The sequence below is a fragment of the Apteryx rowi genome, unplaced genomic scaffold, assembly GCF_003343035.1.
Source record: "Apteryx rowi isolate R43461 unplaced genomic scaffold, aptRow1 scaffold_1136, whole genome shotgun sequence".
Classification (NCBI taxonomy): domain Eukaryota; kingdom Metazoa; phylum Chordata; class Aves; order Apterygiformes; family Apterygidae; genus Apteryx; species Apteryx rowi.
The window spans coordinates 53,618-68,599 of record NW_020447349.1 but is presented as its reverse complement, the minus strand read 5'-3'; the positions used below and the strand labels follow the sequence as shown (position 1 = coordinate 68,599).

At 40.1% G+C, this 14,982-nt stretch overlaps 1 protein-coding gene across 1 annotated transcript in view; it reads left to right on the top strand.

The window, feature by feature from the left end:
• The first annotated feature begins 1,617 nt into the window (after nucleotides 1-1,617).
• TPPP (tubulin polymerization promoting protein) overlaps nucleotides 1,618-14,982 on the top strand; it is a 50,807-nt gene continuing 37,442 nt past the window's right edge. Inside the window, exon 1 of the mRNA XM_026078926.1 lies at nucleotides 1,618-1,928. Within this exon, the coding sequence (XP_025934711.1) occupies nucleotides 1,618-1,928 (311 nt within the window). The remainder of the gene's footprint in view (nucleotides 1,929-14,982) is intronic.

The following is a 14,982-nucleotide window of genomic DNA, read 5'->3' as shown; positions in this document are numbered from 1 at the left end:
GGTGATCCTCCCCCTCTACTCAGCGCTGGTGAGGCCACATCTGGAGTACTGTGTCCAGTTCTGGGCTTCCCAGTACAAGAGACATGGAGCTACTGGAGTGAATCCAGCAAAGGGCTACGAAGATGATTAGGGGACTGGAGCATCCCCCCTATGAGGAAAGGCTGAGAGAGCTGGACCTGTTTAGCCTGGAGAAGAGAAGAGTGGCCGGGGGGGGAGGGGGAAATCTTATCAATGTATACAAATATCTGAAGGGAAGGTGTCAAGAGGATGGGGCCAGACTCTTTTCAGTGGTGCTCAGCAACAGGACGCGAAGCAACGGGCACAAACTGAAACACAGGAAGTTCCATCTGAATATGAGGAAAAACTTCTTCACTCTGAGGGTGACAGAGCACTGAAACAGGTTGCCCMGAGAGGTTGTGGAGTCTCCTTCTCTGGAAATATTCAAAACTCGCCTGGATGCAATCCTGCGCAAGGTACTCTAGCTGACTCTGCTTGATCAGGGGGGTTGGACTAGATGATCTCCAGAGGTCCCTTCCAACCTCAGCCATTCTGTGAGTGGATGGGCAGAATGCATAGGCTTCTGTGGCATGCTGCTGGTGCTCTCATGGCATGTTTGTGGGCTGTAGTATGTCCTTTGGGCATCACTGCTTCATGTGAAGAGTGTTCAGCTCTGGTGGAATTGTACATTTCTTCTTCTGCAGACAGTGACTTCCATGGATGAATGAATGAAGGAAGAGTACGAAATTGTCTTCCTCTTTTTCAGTCTTCCTTTTTTTCCTGCATTTTATGATGTCACCTGAAAATAGGTGCTAGCATTCTGTTCCTTGGTTTAAGATTTCTTTTAAAGGGCAAACCTATCCAATATGAACATGAGGTAATCTGAAGTTTGTTCTCTGCAGTAGTGACATCCCTTCTTAGTGCTACTTCATTCTGGAGGTGTTCATTCCAAGGGACTGAAGCTACAGTTCTTTGGGTGTAAATTTGAGAAACAACTGGTTTTGCTAACAAGAGAGTTTTGTCCAAGAATTTCTGAGAATTTCCTTACTTGTTAGCCCTTTGAAACATTAATGTTTTCACTGCAACTTCCATTTTCAATAAATAGTTGTTAAAAACTCACAGTCCAGAAAATAAAGGGTTGTTTATTTTTCCTTGGAAAATAAACCTAGATTGTAATATATACTGCGTAAAAGGCAAACTTCTACTCAAGCCACTAGGGTGCCATGGTGGATAGTATCTGAACTGTAGTGAATTCAGCTTGCCATCCTAAAAAAAAAAAACAGAAAAACCCCACAGTTGGTAAGTGTTCTCTTATTGACTGATGTAAAATGGTGGTGAAAGTAGATTTGTGCCTTATTTTGGAATGTCAGATGTTTCCTGGTCAATTTTTTTTATACTGGAATATTTGTCTAGATGGGCAGAAAGTTACATGTAGTTCTGTGTATAGCTATAATTGTTGTTGGATGGTGGAGGGCACTAAGTTCTTGCTAACTTTATAGTCTAATTATTTTTCATATGTTGTGACATGGACTGTAGCCTGTCCTGTTCTCAAAGACAGCTTAGTAAAAGGTAAACTAGTGCTAATTAATGTAATGAGTTTTCCCTCTTCTTTGTAGCACAATGGCTGACAATAAAGCAAAGTCGACCAAACCTGCGAATAAGACTCCTCCAAAGTCTCCTTCAGATCCAGCAAAGGAGAGAGCAGCAAAACGATTATCATATGACTCAAACAGCTCCCATGAGGGAGCTGTGGCAGGAGAAATAAGTGCTCTGGAAGAGGCTTTTAGAAAATTTGCCATCCATGGCGATACAAGAGCCACAGGAAAAGAAATGCATGGGAAGAACTGGTCAAAGCTATGCAAGGACTGTCATGTGATAGATGGGAAGAATGTGACAATCACAGATGTTGATATTGTCTTCAGTAAAATCAAGTAAGTTCCTTTCTGCAATCATTTTCTTATGTCCTCCCACATGTTTTGTAGACGTCATCTAAATTTATCTTCTTTTGCTCACAGATGTTGTGCTGTGCACTGTATGCCTTTGTCACAATCTGTCTTTCATGTTCCTTTCTGAAATTGTGTTGCTTCACCTGAAGATACACCTTTCAGCTTCTGTCCTGATATCTTAAACTGACTTCAGTGTTGCAGGTGTTAAGGTGTGGAGAGAGGTTTCATATGATCAAGACAAATGCATGTTATTCTGAGACACATGCTTTTTTTGACTGCACTAAATGCTGTGAATGTTTGCTGAAGGGTATCTGAAGCAAGTCAGGCTGTAGTCTTATGTCCTTCCAAAACTCAGCCTCAAAAGGCTGAGGCTAAGGTTGGATATGTACTAAGGCCTGAGTTCCAAGCACAGTCCTGATGTCCAGCACAACACCTGCCCAGGTTTGAAGTAGAAGGTACCAGGGACACCAAACTGATGGTGAGGTTGGGATGCATACCCCCATGGCTGTGATTCATTGGTTAGTATTGTTTTAGTGGTCCCAGCATATTCTTGCATGTAGGCTGGAGCTTTAGTGAAACTTTCTGTCCAAGTTGAAAACCTAGGCAGGACTTGATCCAGAAAGTACTCAAGTCAAAGGGAAGACATTCAGCTATTTCAGTGTATTCTGTATGAAACCCCAAATCATTTTCTGTTCTCACTTTATATGACGGGATCATTTTCACCCCCCCACACCCCACCCTGTAACTGATCTGGTAGCCTTGCCTTTTCTGCTTTTTATTACCACAGTAACTATTTAAATTGTTCCATGCCTCATTGTATTTAGAGGCATGCTTCTTCTTAATTGTATTTGCACCTTGTAGGAAAACTTATTTGGCTTGTGCTCTCAATCCTTGTGGTGTAATGCTGAGGAGAGGGCTTGCAAACAGAATTGCTTACAAGAGTTGTTAGGAAAACCTGCTACAAGTACTGACCCTTTAGAGTGCATCAAGGCATAGAAAGGCAAAGAAGAAAAGGCCCTTGACCTTCACAAATTGTCCAAAGTAACATGCATGGTTAGCAGGACATTACTTACTTGATTTGCTAATGACTACATTGTTTATAACAACCTCATCCGTAATTTTTTCCTAACATTTGTCATCTCTGGAGCCGAAAAATGTGGTGTTTGTGGCAAGTATGTTACTTTTCACAGCTGTTTCATTCTTTCTTTTTCCTCAGGATCTTATCTAGGCCATTGACAACACTACATGTGCACAGTCCAACACTCTTGTTCTTGGATTAGTCTCTTTTTCTTTTGAGTGTCTACTGATATTTTTTTGAAAGTTGTATCGCCAGAGCTAAGCATACTGTCAGTGAACTAGCTCATTTGAATGGGATGTTTAGGTTGTAGGGTTATTTGATTCTTTGTTGACTTGTGATGGAAGATGTCAGCATTTATTTTCAAATATTCTATGGTTTTCATCAACTTAAATATTTCTCTGTTTCTGTCATCACAGGAAATAACAAATCTCGGAGCTACTTTGTCATAGTAGGTTCTGGGCAAGTTAGTAATACAGCAGCCCCATGGTATGGCATAAAATGTGCAAGCAGATTTAAAGCAGTGTCCATTTCGATGCCTTCTGGTACAGAATGAATCCAGCTCTGTTCTACAAGAGTGAGCTGGGAAGTGTTGGGGACCTGTGGCCAAAGGGGAACATCAGCATATAGGGTCTCCATTGTAATATTTGCAATGTTTGTGTAGCTCAGGGTCCTTGTCTCTGCCTCTTTGGGGCCATGTCTGTACAGCAGGCGTGATGCTTTCTTAGCACTTTGTTTCCTGATGGTTGGAAAGTTCTGTCATTTCTGTCTGAAGAAGCATGTTATCTTTTCCTCTCTCCATCCAATATTTAATGGTTGGAAGACAAAAATAATTTTGCATTTGATTAAGTTATTTTAATGTATTGTTTAATAATTACTTGTCTCTTTCTTACCTGCACATGTAGCATGCATTTTACATTCTTCTCTTTTTAAGTTCTTTTTTAATTAATAACACTTCAGTGTTTGACAGGTAAATTGTCAACAGCTGAGGTTTGCTATCTCACACTTTATTAGGAGCGTCTGGTTTTTGTGTTCATGCTTTCAATAGATATATTTCCAGATTTTCTTAAGTGTATTTTAGGATTTTRTTTTCAAGAGCATATGTTAGCAATTCTTCTTTCTACCCCAAATCACATTGATTTCACATATAGTATTTTAAGTTTTATCAAGGAAAGATTTAATGGGTTCGGTTGTTCAAGCATTGGTGATATGCCACATCCTAGAAGGCTTCCGTATAAGCTGAGTATAGGGGGTTTCTAGAGTATATTCAAACAACTGCATTTCCTTTTTTTCTGTTTTGCTTCACATTTAACTCAAAGCTATAGGATAAGGATAATTTGGTGATGCATCAAGAAAGGCCTACTCACAAAATGAACTCTTACATGTTTCCGTTTCACAAGCAGCTTTCTCCTAGCAGAACACTAGAGTTTCTTGACAACCCAAGTTTTTCACTGTCTGTATTACATGAAGAACATTAATTAAACTCTGTAAAAGAATCTCTAACACCCCAGCAAAAAAATCCTGTTTAGCAGAATGGTGCTTCCTCGCCTCAGTATGAGTTATGCTTATGGGTATCTTACAGCTCTATTCTTCATTGCTGTTTTTAGGTTCTTCAGATAGACTTCAAAGTCCATCTTGCAGGATGGACTTTGGCCTGGGATTCTTACAGTCATGATGGTTCAGTGATGGGATTGTGGTGGATCTTGGGAGTTGTAGTCTGGTCAGGGAACACAGCCCCTAGATCAGAAGAGATGTTTGTCATACCCAAATTACAGTTGTCATCTAGGATGGTGGTAGACTTTCCAAACAGGTTTTCAGTTGGTCTTTCTCTGTGAAACCAGCATGTTTGGCAGGGCTTGTTTGCTGGCCAGCTGTACTTGTTGTTTATGAGAATGGAACATGTGGTTTGAACATTAGAAAATAATTAATCTTGTAAAATTGTTCTTTGGATTTATGAATTATGTCTATGTGTAAAGCCTCTCTTTGTCATCTTACTAACTTCCCCTGGTTTCATGCATTGATCTGCTACAGATCCTATCAAAACGCTAGGCAGGAACTGTGTTGCTGATAGGGCCAAGATTGGTTTCTGGAAATTAGCAACTGATACATTTACTCAAGAGCTCCTAAAAGATGGTTTTAATTCATTGATTGATAGCTTTTTCTGCTACAGAAGAGAGTTTATCAGTTCAGTCCTGAGAAATAATGAACACTTTTCCAGATGCAAAATCCCTCTGGAATAGGTGAACTAAACTTCTGAAAGTTATGACTAGCCCATGGTATTTGTGTAAAGCTGAAAGTGTGTGTCTGTCTTTCAGCCCTTAGTTCAATTAAGGTTAAGTTTATGCTGTTATAAAGTTTGAGGAAATACTGATGTAGCTTTGCTACAAATAAGAAAATAGCTGTAGTATGCTGTTTTTCCTCTTCATGAGATCAGACTGAAGTGTGATTTGTCTGTTCATCTTGCATAAAAGATTCACTGAAAGTCTTCATATAAGTATGACATTTTTATGTACTTTAGGATAAGAGCAAGGAAATGGTCTAATGAAAAGAATGCACAGTAGTAGGCACAATAGAAGAATTGCTGGAAGTGTTCTTTGGTAAGAAAAGAAGTGAATTGTGTGATTTCCCCCCCCCCCCCAAGTATTTCTGTTCAACAGTGATTTGGAGGTTCTTAAGAAAAGTGTTCACAACCCCTAACAATTTGATGGATTTTAATACATATTGCTATTAAAGCTATTGCTATATTAAAATTTCATTTAATGGATGTGTCATTTTCTGCATATTTGTTGTTTTTCTATTTAAAATGCTTTATATTGTCAGCTAAGAAAATATAAAAAAAAATTAAGCAGCAGTGAATTTTGCACTGGAATTACTTGAAATGAACAGCTGAAGTGCGGTTTAGAGAGTGGCCACATTGATGAATATTTTTGTATAAGTTGCTTTTTGTATAAGTTCCTCTGTTCAGAGGAAAACCACCTATATTTATGTCAAATAATTGGGTTAACTTAATAACGTTGGGATAGACTGGCAAATATATAACAAATAGAAAAGTAAAATTTTTTTTAGGTATGTCATAAGAACATATAAAGATACCCTACACAATATCATTACCTTTCTATGCATATTGCATCTGGAAAAGCAAAAGAAATTTTGATTAGTGAATTATAAAGCCTTACAGTGTCTTATGGAATTAAATCTATTAAAAAATGCATTGAAACCAACAAAAATTTATATGGTTGTAAATGCAATTATATAGTAAGCTTTCCTAGTTGTGTTTTATAGTTTCACAGTCAAAACTTGAAATGTTAGACTCTTTTCTTCATATCCTCATTGGATTGCATACAACAGTAACAGAATGGTTGTGGGGTACGTTTTCATTTCAAAGCTAGCTCCTTGCTTAAAGTTATGTAAAAATCTTTTTTGCTAATTCCTGTCAAGATAGCTTTCTCTCCTTAATGTGGCAAAAATGAAGCAAACCTCTCCTCTGAGAAATCTGCTCATACCATAGGTAAGAAAAGAAGGTTGAAAATACTTTGTGGAAAGTAGTTTTTTTAACTGGTCCCTAATTTCTCAGTGCATTTGGTGCCGTACCTGAAGACAGGTTGAAGTCGCAGTCATGCTCTAGGAGAAGGAAACATTTCACAGATTATTAGATGTGAAATTTTCATGAAACAAAAATAGTATTTCACCATTTTTGTAACTGTAACAACTCCATTATTCCTTGTAGTTCAGGCTTCTGCTAAAACACAGGGTTTTGATATAAATATCTTGGTAATATTAGCTCTCTCAAAGCATTCCTTTTTCATATACTAGCTGAACTTTATATAGACATCTTTCTTTTGTATTTGGCATATTAAGAGTGGTAATTCAATCTGAACATGCTGAATATAGAGACATATAACTTGCAGACCTGCAGCAGCATTTGGAAATGGGTATTTTTCATGGGACTGGGGATTCTGTGGGCATCTTTTTCGTAGCTGAAGCAGTTGCCTTCCTCCTTACTAATTTTCCTCATTAACTGACTGCTCCTTTTATATTGCTCCTCCATTGCTAATGGCAGAGTTGTACAAGTTTGGAGGCTGTGYGTCTTGCAGTGCGCTTGCAGAGTATAATATGGGTTTAGTGAATCTTGTTGCCTTGCAGAAAGCAAGCTCACTGGTGACACAGGAGAAGGGCGCAGAAATGTTCTGAGTTTGGTATGAAAAGCAACATGTGGCTGCATTCTTCTTGTTAATCCAGCAAGACAGTGAGACACAACACATCGATCTAAAAACTTGATTTTTTTGTATTAAGGAAAGCAGAATATCCGAGAAGAATAGATGTTACTGATCTCTGACCAGCATATTGGCGTGTTGCTTTAGGAACATAAATTTCTTTGTTTATTGGGGTCAACAACTGCTCTGGGCAATTTGATATGTTAGCTATGCCATGCACATACTCCACTTGTTGGATGCAGTTAATAGGGTAATAGTAATATCCCTGATATAAATACCTCTGCTCTTATTTTAGAAGTGTGACCACTCAGCACTGCAAGAAAATGGTTTAAGCACTGCCATAAAACTGCTAATTCTATGACATTATTAGATTGAAAAATCAAAATATTTCTGTTTATACTGGCACGTTGCTATGGTTGCAGGCAGGCCTGGGTGATGTCACGCCTTGGATCCATTGTGAGCATTTATTTAGGTAGTTGTCTCCATGGAAACATTTGTTTGTTTTGATGTTACTATGTGTTAAATTTTAGACAAATTTTTGTGGTTCTATACTGGATTGTTATTGAAGACTAGTTAATCTACAGAAGCTCTGTAAATATACCTTACTCCCTACCCTCTAAAAATATTTTTGGGAAAAGATCAAGTGAAAGCATAATTGTCCCCTTAAATTCCAGTAATAGTTTCTTATGTTGCTTTGACATGTTTCCTTGTTGCTGAGGAAGCCATGTGTTCGAAAGTCCGGAAAACTTACCTCCATCTTTTTAAGAAAGGAAGTTCTTGTTTCCATGGAGAATCCTCACAACACACTGTATTGTGCCCTGACTCCTGTAGGGAGCCACCCGTTTTCTGTTCTGAGGACATCTTGCCAGCCAGCGGTCTGCCTAGTTCCCACAGTCAGGACGAGGCAGGTTGCTGCAGCGATGCCTCTGGCTGAGACTGGCCATGTCTTAATTCAGTAGCAGCGCACCACTGCTGTATGACTGTGGAAGAATTAAAACAGATGATATTTGCACTGAGCAGCTGGCAAGATAACTATTGGCAAGAATGAGTATACGCTTTTGCTATTTGCCAGCTGTAATACAATTGTTGTCTTTTTATTATATTGAATGATAACGATACTTCTTCCTTTCTTTGTGTATTGGAAAGGACTTGTACTTTGAAACCTGAGCTCATTCAGAACAGGTATCTGCCCATGAAGTTGCTCTGAAGCGTCTTCTGTTTAATAGATGCTTTACTGAGGTCCCTTTTAAAATTTTTAAGTACATTTCATGATGCAGTGTGATGTATGAATTGGTGTTTATAAATATATGAAGCATAGTATAGTCTTAAGTTGTATTTTACTTCCCTACTGGAGGGATTCTTTTAATAGTGGCCCAGAATGTGGCTTGTATAATCCTTTGTTATGCATGAAGTAGACAGAACAGTTAACTTGGGTACTTTAGTATGTCTGTGTCAGGAAATAAGTGTTACGTAGGTACAGAACAGTATGCAAGGGCATAATCTGTGCTAATAACTCTCTCACTTCCAGCAGATTTCAAAGCAGTGCAGTTATAGATGACAAGGTAGGTAAGTTACAACAAGGAACATTTTCTTCTTTACCATACCATCTATGCTTTATTTTAATTGAAATTAGCATCCAATTTCCTTTCTTGTCCAAGAAGCAAACAGTAAGGTTGCTTTTTGTGGTTTAGCCTTGAAGAGATTCTTTATGAGTAAAAACAAAGCAGCCCTTCTCCCCTTCCTGCCAAGTGACCTAACTTCTAAAAGTATAACAGTGATCGCTTGAAAAGAAAGAGATGGGTTTGGATTCAATTGCTGCTGTGCAGGCTTGTTTTGTGCATGTAAAATTGATAAGTTCTCTGCCCAAAGTATCACAGTTCATTGTGATCTCTCAAATTTACAGTACACTACTGAATTCCAAAGAGTTTCGGTCTTATCAGGTATTAACAAGCAGTTACTTATAAAACCACAAGGACAGGAGGCCTTGTTCTTTGTGTCCTTGAGTATCCAGTGTACATGTTGCTTTTGCGTTAGCCCAGTGGTGCTGCTCCCAGCATACATCTGGCTTTAGCATGAGCTGTCTGTTAGGCCCAAACCCTGAGCAAGCGAACAGTCACACCAAAGTGCTGTATGTTGCTGCAGATTTTTAACACCTTTTTGTGTTTAAACATATGCACATTAAAACCTAGAGATACACTGGCAGGTGTTTTGTTTCCCAGTCAGTTTGGGATGCTATATGATACTGTACACAGTATCATATACCAGCTCACTTGGAATCTGCTACAATTTGTCACATATGCTAGTGGTGGGCAACAAGGACTTACTGGTTTAGAGTAGAAGTAGGGCTCTGGTATGAGATCTTGCCTCATGGGTTTTTTTTTCCTGCAAGTCAGCCTAGTTTACTCATATAACTGCACCATCATTTGCAATTGCCTGTTACGTGTCTGTAAAAGAAGTTATGTAAAATCTGTGTTATTTACAAAGTTAAATGTTTTACTGAATAACAAGCAAGATTGTTGACCATGAATATAGACTTTGTTCCTCATTTTGTATGAATTAAGGTAGAAGATGATTGAAAATGTAAAGGCTGACGGCAGCCTTGGCTGCAGCAACCAGGAGACTGTAGAGTTCAAGATCCTGAGAGGAGTGAGCAAGGCAAACAGCAGAATTACAACCCTGGAGTTGAGAAGAGCAGAGTTTGGCTTGTTCAGGGTCCCCTGCTTGGCAGGATCCCCTGGGAAACTGCCCTGGAGGGCAAAGGAGCCCGGGAGAGCTGGTTGGTAATCCAAGACAGCYGCCTCAGAGCACAAGAACAGTCCACTGCAATGTACAGAAAGTCGAGCAAGCATGGCAGCAGGCCAGCCTGGATGAACCTGGGGCTTCTGGCTGAGCTCCAGTGCACAAAGAAAGTAGCCAGAAGGTGGGAGCAGGGAGAGGCTGCATGGGAGGAGTGTTGCCCGCGCATGACGGAGCGGAGTTAGGCAAGCCAATGTTCATCTGGAGCTGAGAGTAGCAAGTCTTGAGGTGAAGAAGAACAAGGAAGGTTTCTGTAAGTACCTTGGTAGCAAAAGGAAGGCTATGGAGAGCGTGGTCCCCTTGGTCAGTGGGGCAGGGGGCCTAGTGAGAAGGGACATGGAAAAGGCTGAGATATTTTGCCTCTTTTTTTTCCTAGCAGGACTTGCCCTCAGGGCTCCCAGGTCCCCGAGCCTGCTAGCAGAGTCTGTCCCACGAGTAAAGCAGTACCCACAGTAGGGGAAGACAGAGTTAGGGCTCACTTAAGCCATTTAGACGTACACGAACCCATGGGACCAGAGAAGATGCATCCAAGTGTGCTGAAGGAGCTGGCCAACAGCATCTTCCAAAGGTCATGGCAGTTGGAGGAAAAATGACTGATGACTGGAAGAAGGCAACCATCACCTTCATCTTCAAGAAGGGCAAAGAGGGAGGATCCAGGCCAGTCAGCATAACCTCAGTTGCTGGGAAGGCTGTGAAGCGAATTGTCTTGGAAGCCATTTCTGAACACACGAAGGACAAGAAGGTGGTTTGGAGCAGCCAGCATGGATTTCCCACGGGCAAGTCATGCCTGAGCGACTTCATTACTTTCTCTGATGAAGTGACTGGCCCTGTAGACAAGGGGTGGTAGGCAGTGGATGTAGTTAGTATACCTTGCCTTTAGCAAGCCTTGGAGCTAGTCTCCCATAGTCTCCTTACTGCCAAATTGGTGAGATTTGGGCTGCCTAAGTAGACCCTAAGACAGGTGGAAAATGAGCTGGACTGCTGTGCTTGGAGTTGCGATCAGTGGTGCAAAGTCCAGCTGGCAGCCAGTAAGTAGAGGCGTCTCTTGGGGATCAGTAGTGGGACCAGTACAATTGAATGTCTTCCTTAATGACCTGGAAGATGGGACGGAGTGCTCTCTCAGCAAGTTTGCAGATGACAGCAACCTGAGGGGGAATAGTCTGGAGGACGGTGGCTGCTATWCAGAGGGAGCTGTACAGGCTGGAAAAAGGGGCTGACAGGAACCTCATGAAGTTCAACCAAAGAAACTGCAGAGTCTTGGATCTGGGATGGGATAACCCTACAGGCTGGTGTCTGACTGTCTAGGAAGCAGCTCTGTCCCAAAGGACCTGGGAATTGCGGAGGACAAGAAGTTGAATGTGAGTTAGCAGTGTGCCCTTGCAGCAAGGAAGGCCAATGCAGCAGGTCCATGGATGTGATCTTTCCCTTCTCTTTGGCAGTTGTGAGACCACATCCAAGTACTGTGTCCAGTCTGGGGCTCCCCAGTGCCAGAAAGGTCTTGACATACTGCAGCAAGGTGCAAGGCCACCAGGACACTCAGGAGGCTGGAGCATGTGACGTGCAGGGAGAAGAGGCTGGAGAAGAGAAGGCTGGCGAAGAGAAGGCGAAGGGGAGACCTTATTGCTGCCCCCAGCTACCTGCCCGGAAGACATGGGGAAGATGGAGCCAGACTGTTCTTGGAAGTGCAGAGCGATCGGATGGGAGACAACAGACCGAAGTTGGCACATGAGTGATTCAGATGAGATGTAAGGATTTGTTGTAGTTGTTTGGGTTTTTTCCCTGTGAGTTGTCAAATACTGGAAGAAGTTGCGGAGAGAGGTTGTAGAATCTCTGTCCTTGGAGGCGTTCAAGGCTTGCCTGGAGAAGTCCCTGAGCACCCTGCTTTGAGACCTGCCCTGAGCAGGGGTTTACCCTGGGTACAGACTCATATGCAAAGGTTCCTGCCAACCTTAATTGTTACATGACTTTTATGGTTCTAAATAAATCAGTGTTGACTGTGTTGTAAAGAACTTGACAGACATTAGTGTATGAGTATAGAATCTACTAGGACTGACTCTGAGCAGGTAGCTTGCCTCTCTCATTTATTATTTTTGTTCTCTGTGACCACTTCTTGTCAAAAGTAGTAATTGCTGTTCTATTGCTAAGCATGACTGTGATTTTTATGTTTAGAGAAGGAAAAAAAGCTTGAATTCATGTCACTTTTGAACTGTTGACTAGAGTGTTACTGGCAGTGATCATAAATGTGGATAGGCTACATGTGATTATTGATCTAGGATTTATTATTATTACTGATAGACTACCTTTTGCACTTGTATTTATTCTGAACGACCCTGAGAAAAACATTGCTAAACAACACAGTTTGCAGCCATATGGTACTATATGTAAGAGTGCTTGTGACAGCCAAAAATATGCATGTTTCGTCCTGTTCCTATATATAGAACCATAATTAAGTTCTATTCTGAAGTTAGAGGGGACACTTTATAGGAACAAAGTGTGTGTGTGTGTATGTACAGTGTTTTGACTCACAGAATAAGGACATTGACTAGAAATTATCCATCTCTTAAAGAAGATTAATAAAGCATTAATGCTGAAATTAAGATGTATTTAAGATGCCTGTGTGCATAAAGCTGCTAAAAGAATTAAGATGTGGTCCACTTAGGTCAATGGAAAGTGTGATGCTGGTAAATGGAAGGACACAGAATTTGAGGTAGTTTGTCATCTTCTTTCAACTTCTTGTGGATTTTTTTTTTTTTAAACCAGTTTGCTGATTCTTGTGCTCTTCATATTATCCAGGGCTTTGAGAGGACTACTTTACAACTGAATCAGAACAACTTTCATCAAAGAGTTCTGGTAACATTATGTAGAAGAAGGACTCACCAAAACTCCAACTTAAAAAAAGCTAGGGAATCTGTACTGTACATCTTCCCCATTTTGTTTCATCACCAATATGAATGTAGAACTCTTCCTTAGAGAAGTGTTGGCATATTATCTTCAACTTTATGAAAGGTCATGTTAATCAGTCTACTAGATGCCATGATTTGTGGTTGCTTGGAGCTTGGCATGCGAGGGAGCTGGAGCCTGGGGCTGATATTACAGAGGAGGAATGGAAAGGGTCATTTGTAAATGCTAAGTGTGCAACACATGATCTGCCCCTTAAAGTTGGGCACTACGTGATCTTGTCTTGATGGTGTTAGACCTAGGCCAATCAGGCACTGTTTAACTTACTAATTTGAACTTGTTACTGGAAGCGATGTCAGATAGAAAGCACCTTCTCAATGTATTTTGATCATGCTCCAGTGTGACTACTAATCAGTGAGAAGGTTTGGGTGCTATATATAGAGTTAGGGCTTGCAGTGTTAAAACACCCAAGTTGATGTTACTAGAAACTATTCCTTTGAAAGTCATCACCCTGACTTTATTAGATTGGAGTTACCACTTCCAAATTTTGTTCTGTTTTGTGCTAAGCTGAAGAAACATGAATGAAATCTAGATGTTTCTTTTAAGTTTGATCTCTGTTCCTGACTTTCTGCAATGTTTTTAGGTATGTGCCTGTATGTCCATGAATTTAAAAGAAATTGTTTTGATGTGGAGTCCTGATATAATCAAAGAAAAAAGAAATAGAATTTCCTTTGAGGAGAAAAAAAAAATCTCATTTAATAGTTGGTTTTAGGCTTTCATTTTTTATTAAGGTTCTGGATATTATCATCAAATAAATAATTTTAAGAAACGTGCTAAGATTGCTAACACTGCTGATTCTGAAGGCTCCCAGAACATTTTGATTATATATGCAAATCTTTATGACAACCTTTTCTGGGAGTAAATAATATTAGATGCTAAAGTGTAAAGGGAGCACATACAGAAAACATTTAAATGAAGAATTAAGGAAAGATGATTAAAATTGATGGATTGTAACCAGGAATACCATGGTTAAAACATATACTGTTCTGGTAAGGAATGCTGTCATCACTTTGTCTAATGCCCATCATTGCAGCGTTTTCAGCAGCGCAACTGTTCCCAGCATGCTGCTGCTGCTTCCCTACATAGAACTACAGTTACTGGGCTACTAGTGATTGTGAGGAGTAATACCCGTATCTTGAGTAGCCATTGAGTAGTGCATCTTGAGTAATTTTGGTAATTTTCCTATCACTAGTATCATTTAGCGCGAGTTGGAAAAAGATGCTTTTTTTATTATTATTATTTTTTAATTTATTATTTTATTTATTTATATATATATATTTAAGGCAGGGAGGACAAGCAGTGTTCAGTCTGCCATTTTGTCGAGTAATGCTTGCCTCCAATATTTCATTTGGCTCATTGTTACTAAAAAGACACAATAACTAAGGCAGGAAAGGCATGTTACAGTACTGTCTTGACCTTCTTTGTAACTCAGGCCAAAAAAACTTATTGCAATGTTTTGCATCAAGCCAGTAAGTTTCTATTTAAGCTGTTGAACAGCTTTAAATCAAATCTGAATATCTTTGTCAATGATGGCAAGCAGTAGAAAATATTGTCAAATAAGTTGTTTCAGTGGTGAGATGAGTTCACTGTGAAAACTATTTCACCTCATTTGTTTCGAATGTGTAATATTACTGAAGTCCAGTAGCTTTTCTTGCTGCAATTAATTCCCATTAATTGATTCTGGAGATCCTTTGGGGTATGGTGCCTTGTTCTGATCTTTTAGTCTTGCACCGTTACTCGACTTGCAAGATTGTGATACAAATTTTTTAGGATGCTTCTAAGCCTTTGATGCCAAAGTTGACATAGAGGTCCTGTTGAATCCGGAAAATTCACGTTCACTTAACTACACTGATGCAGTTTTTCTGTTGCAAACAGGCCAAGTTTTCTGCTGCAAACAGGCCAAACCGGTGAAAGTGCATGGCTTTCAGTGGATGCATTTTTTTTCTTCATCAAACTCCTATGTTCTTCTGCAGTAGTATTGGGGGAATGTGTGTTC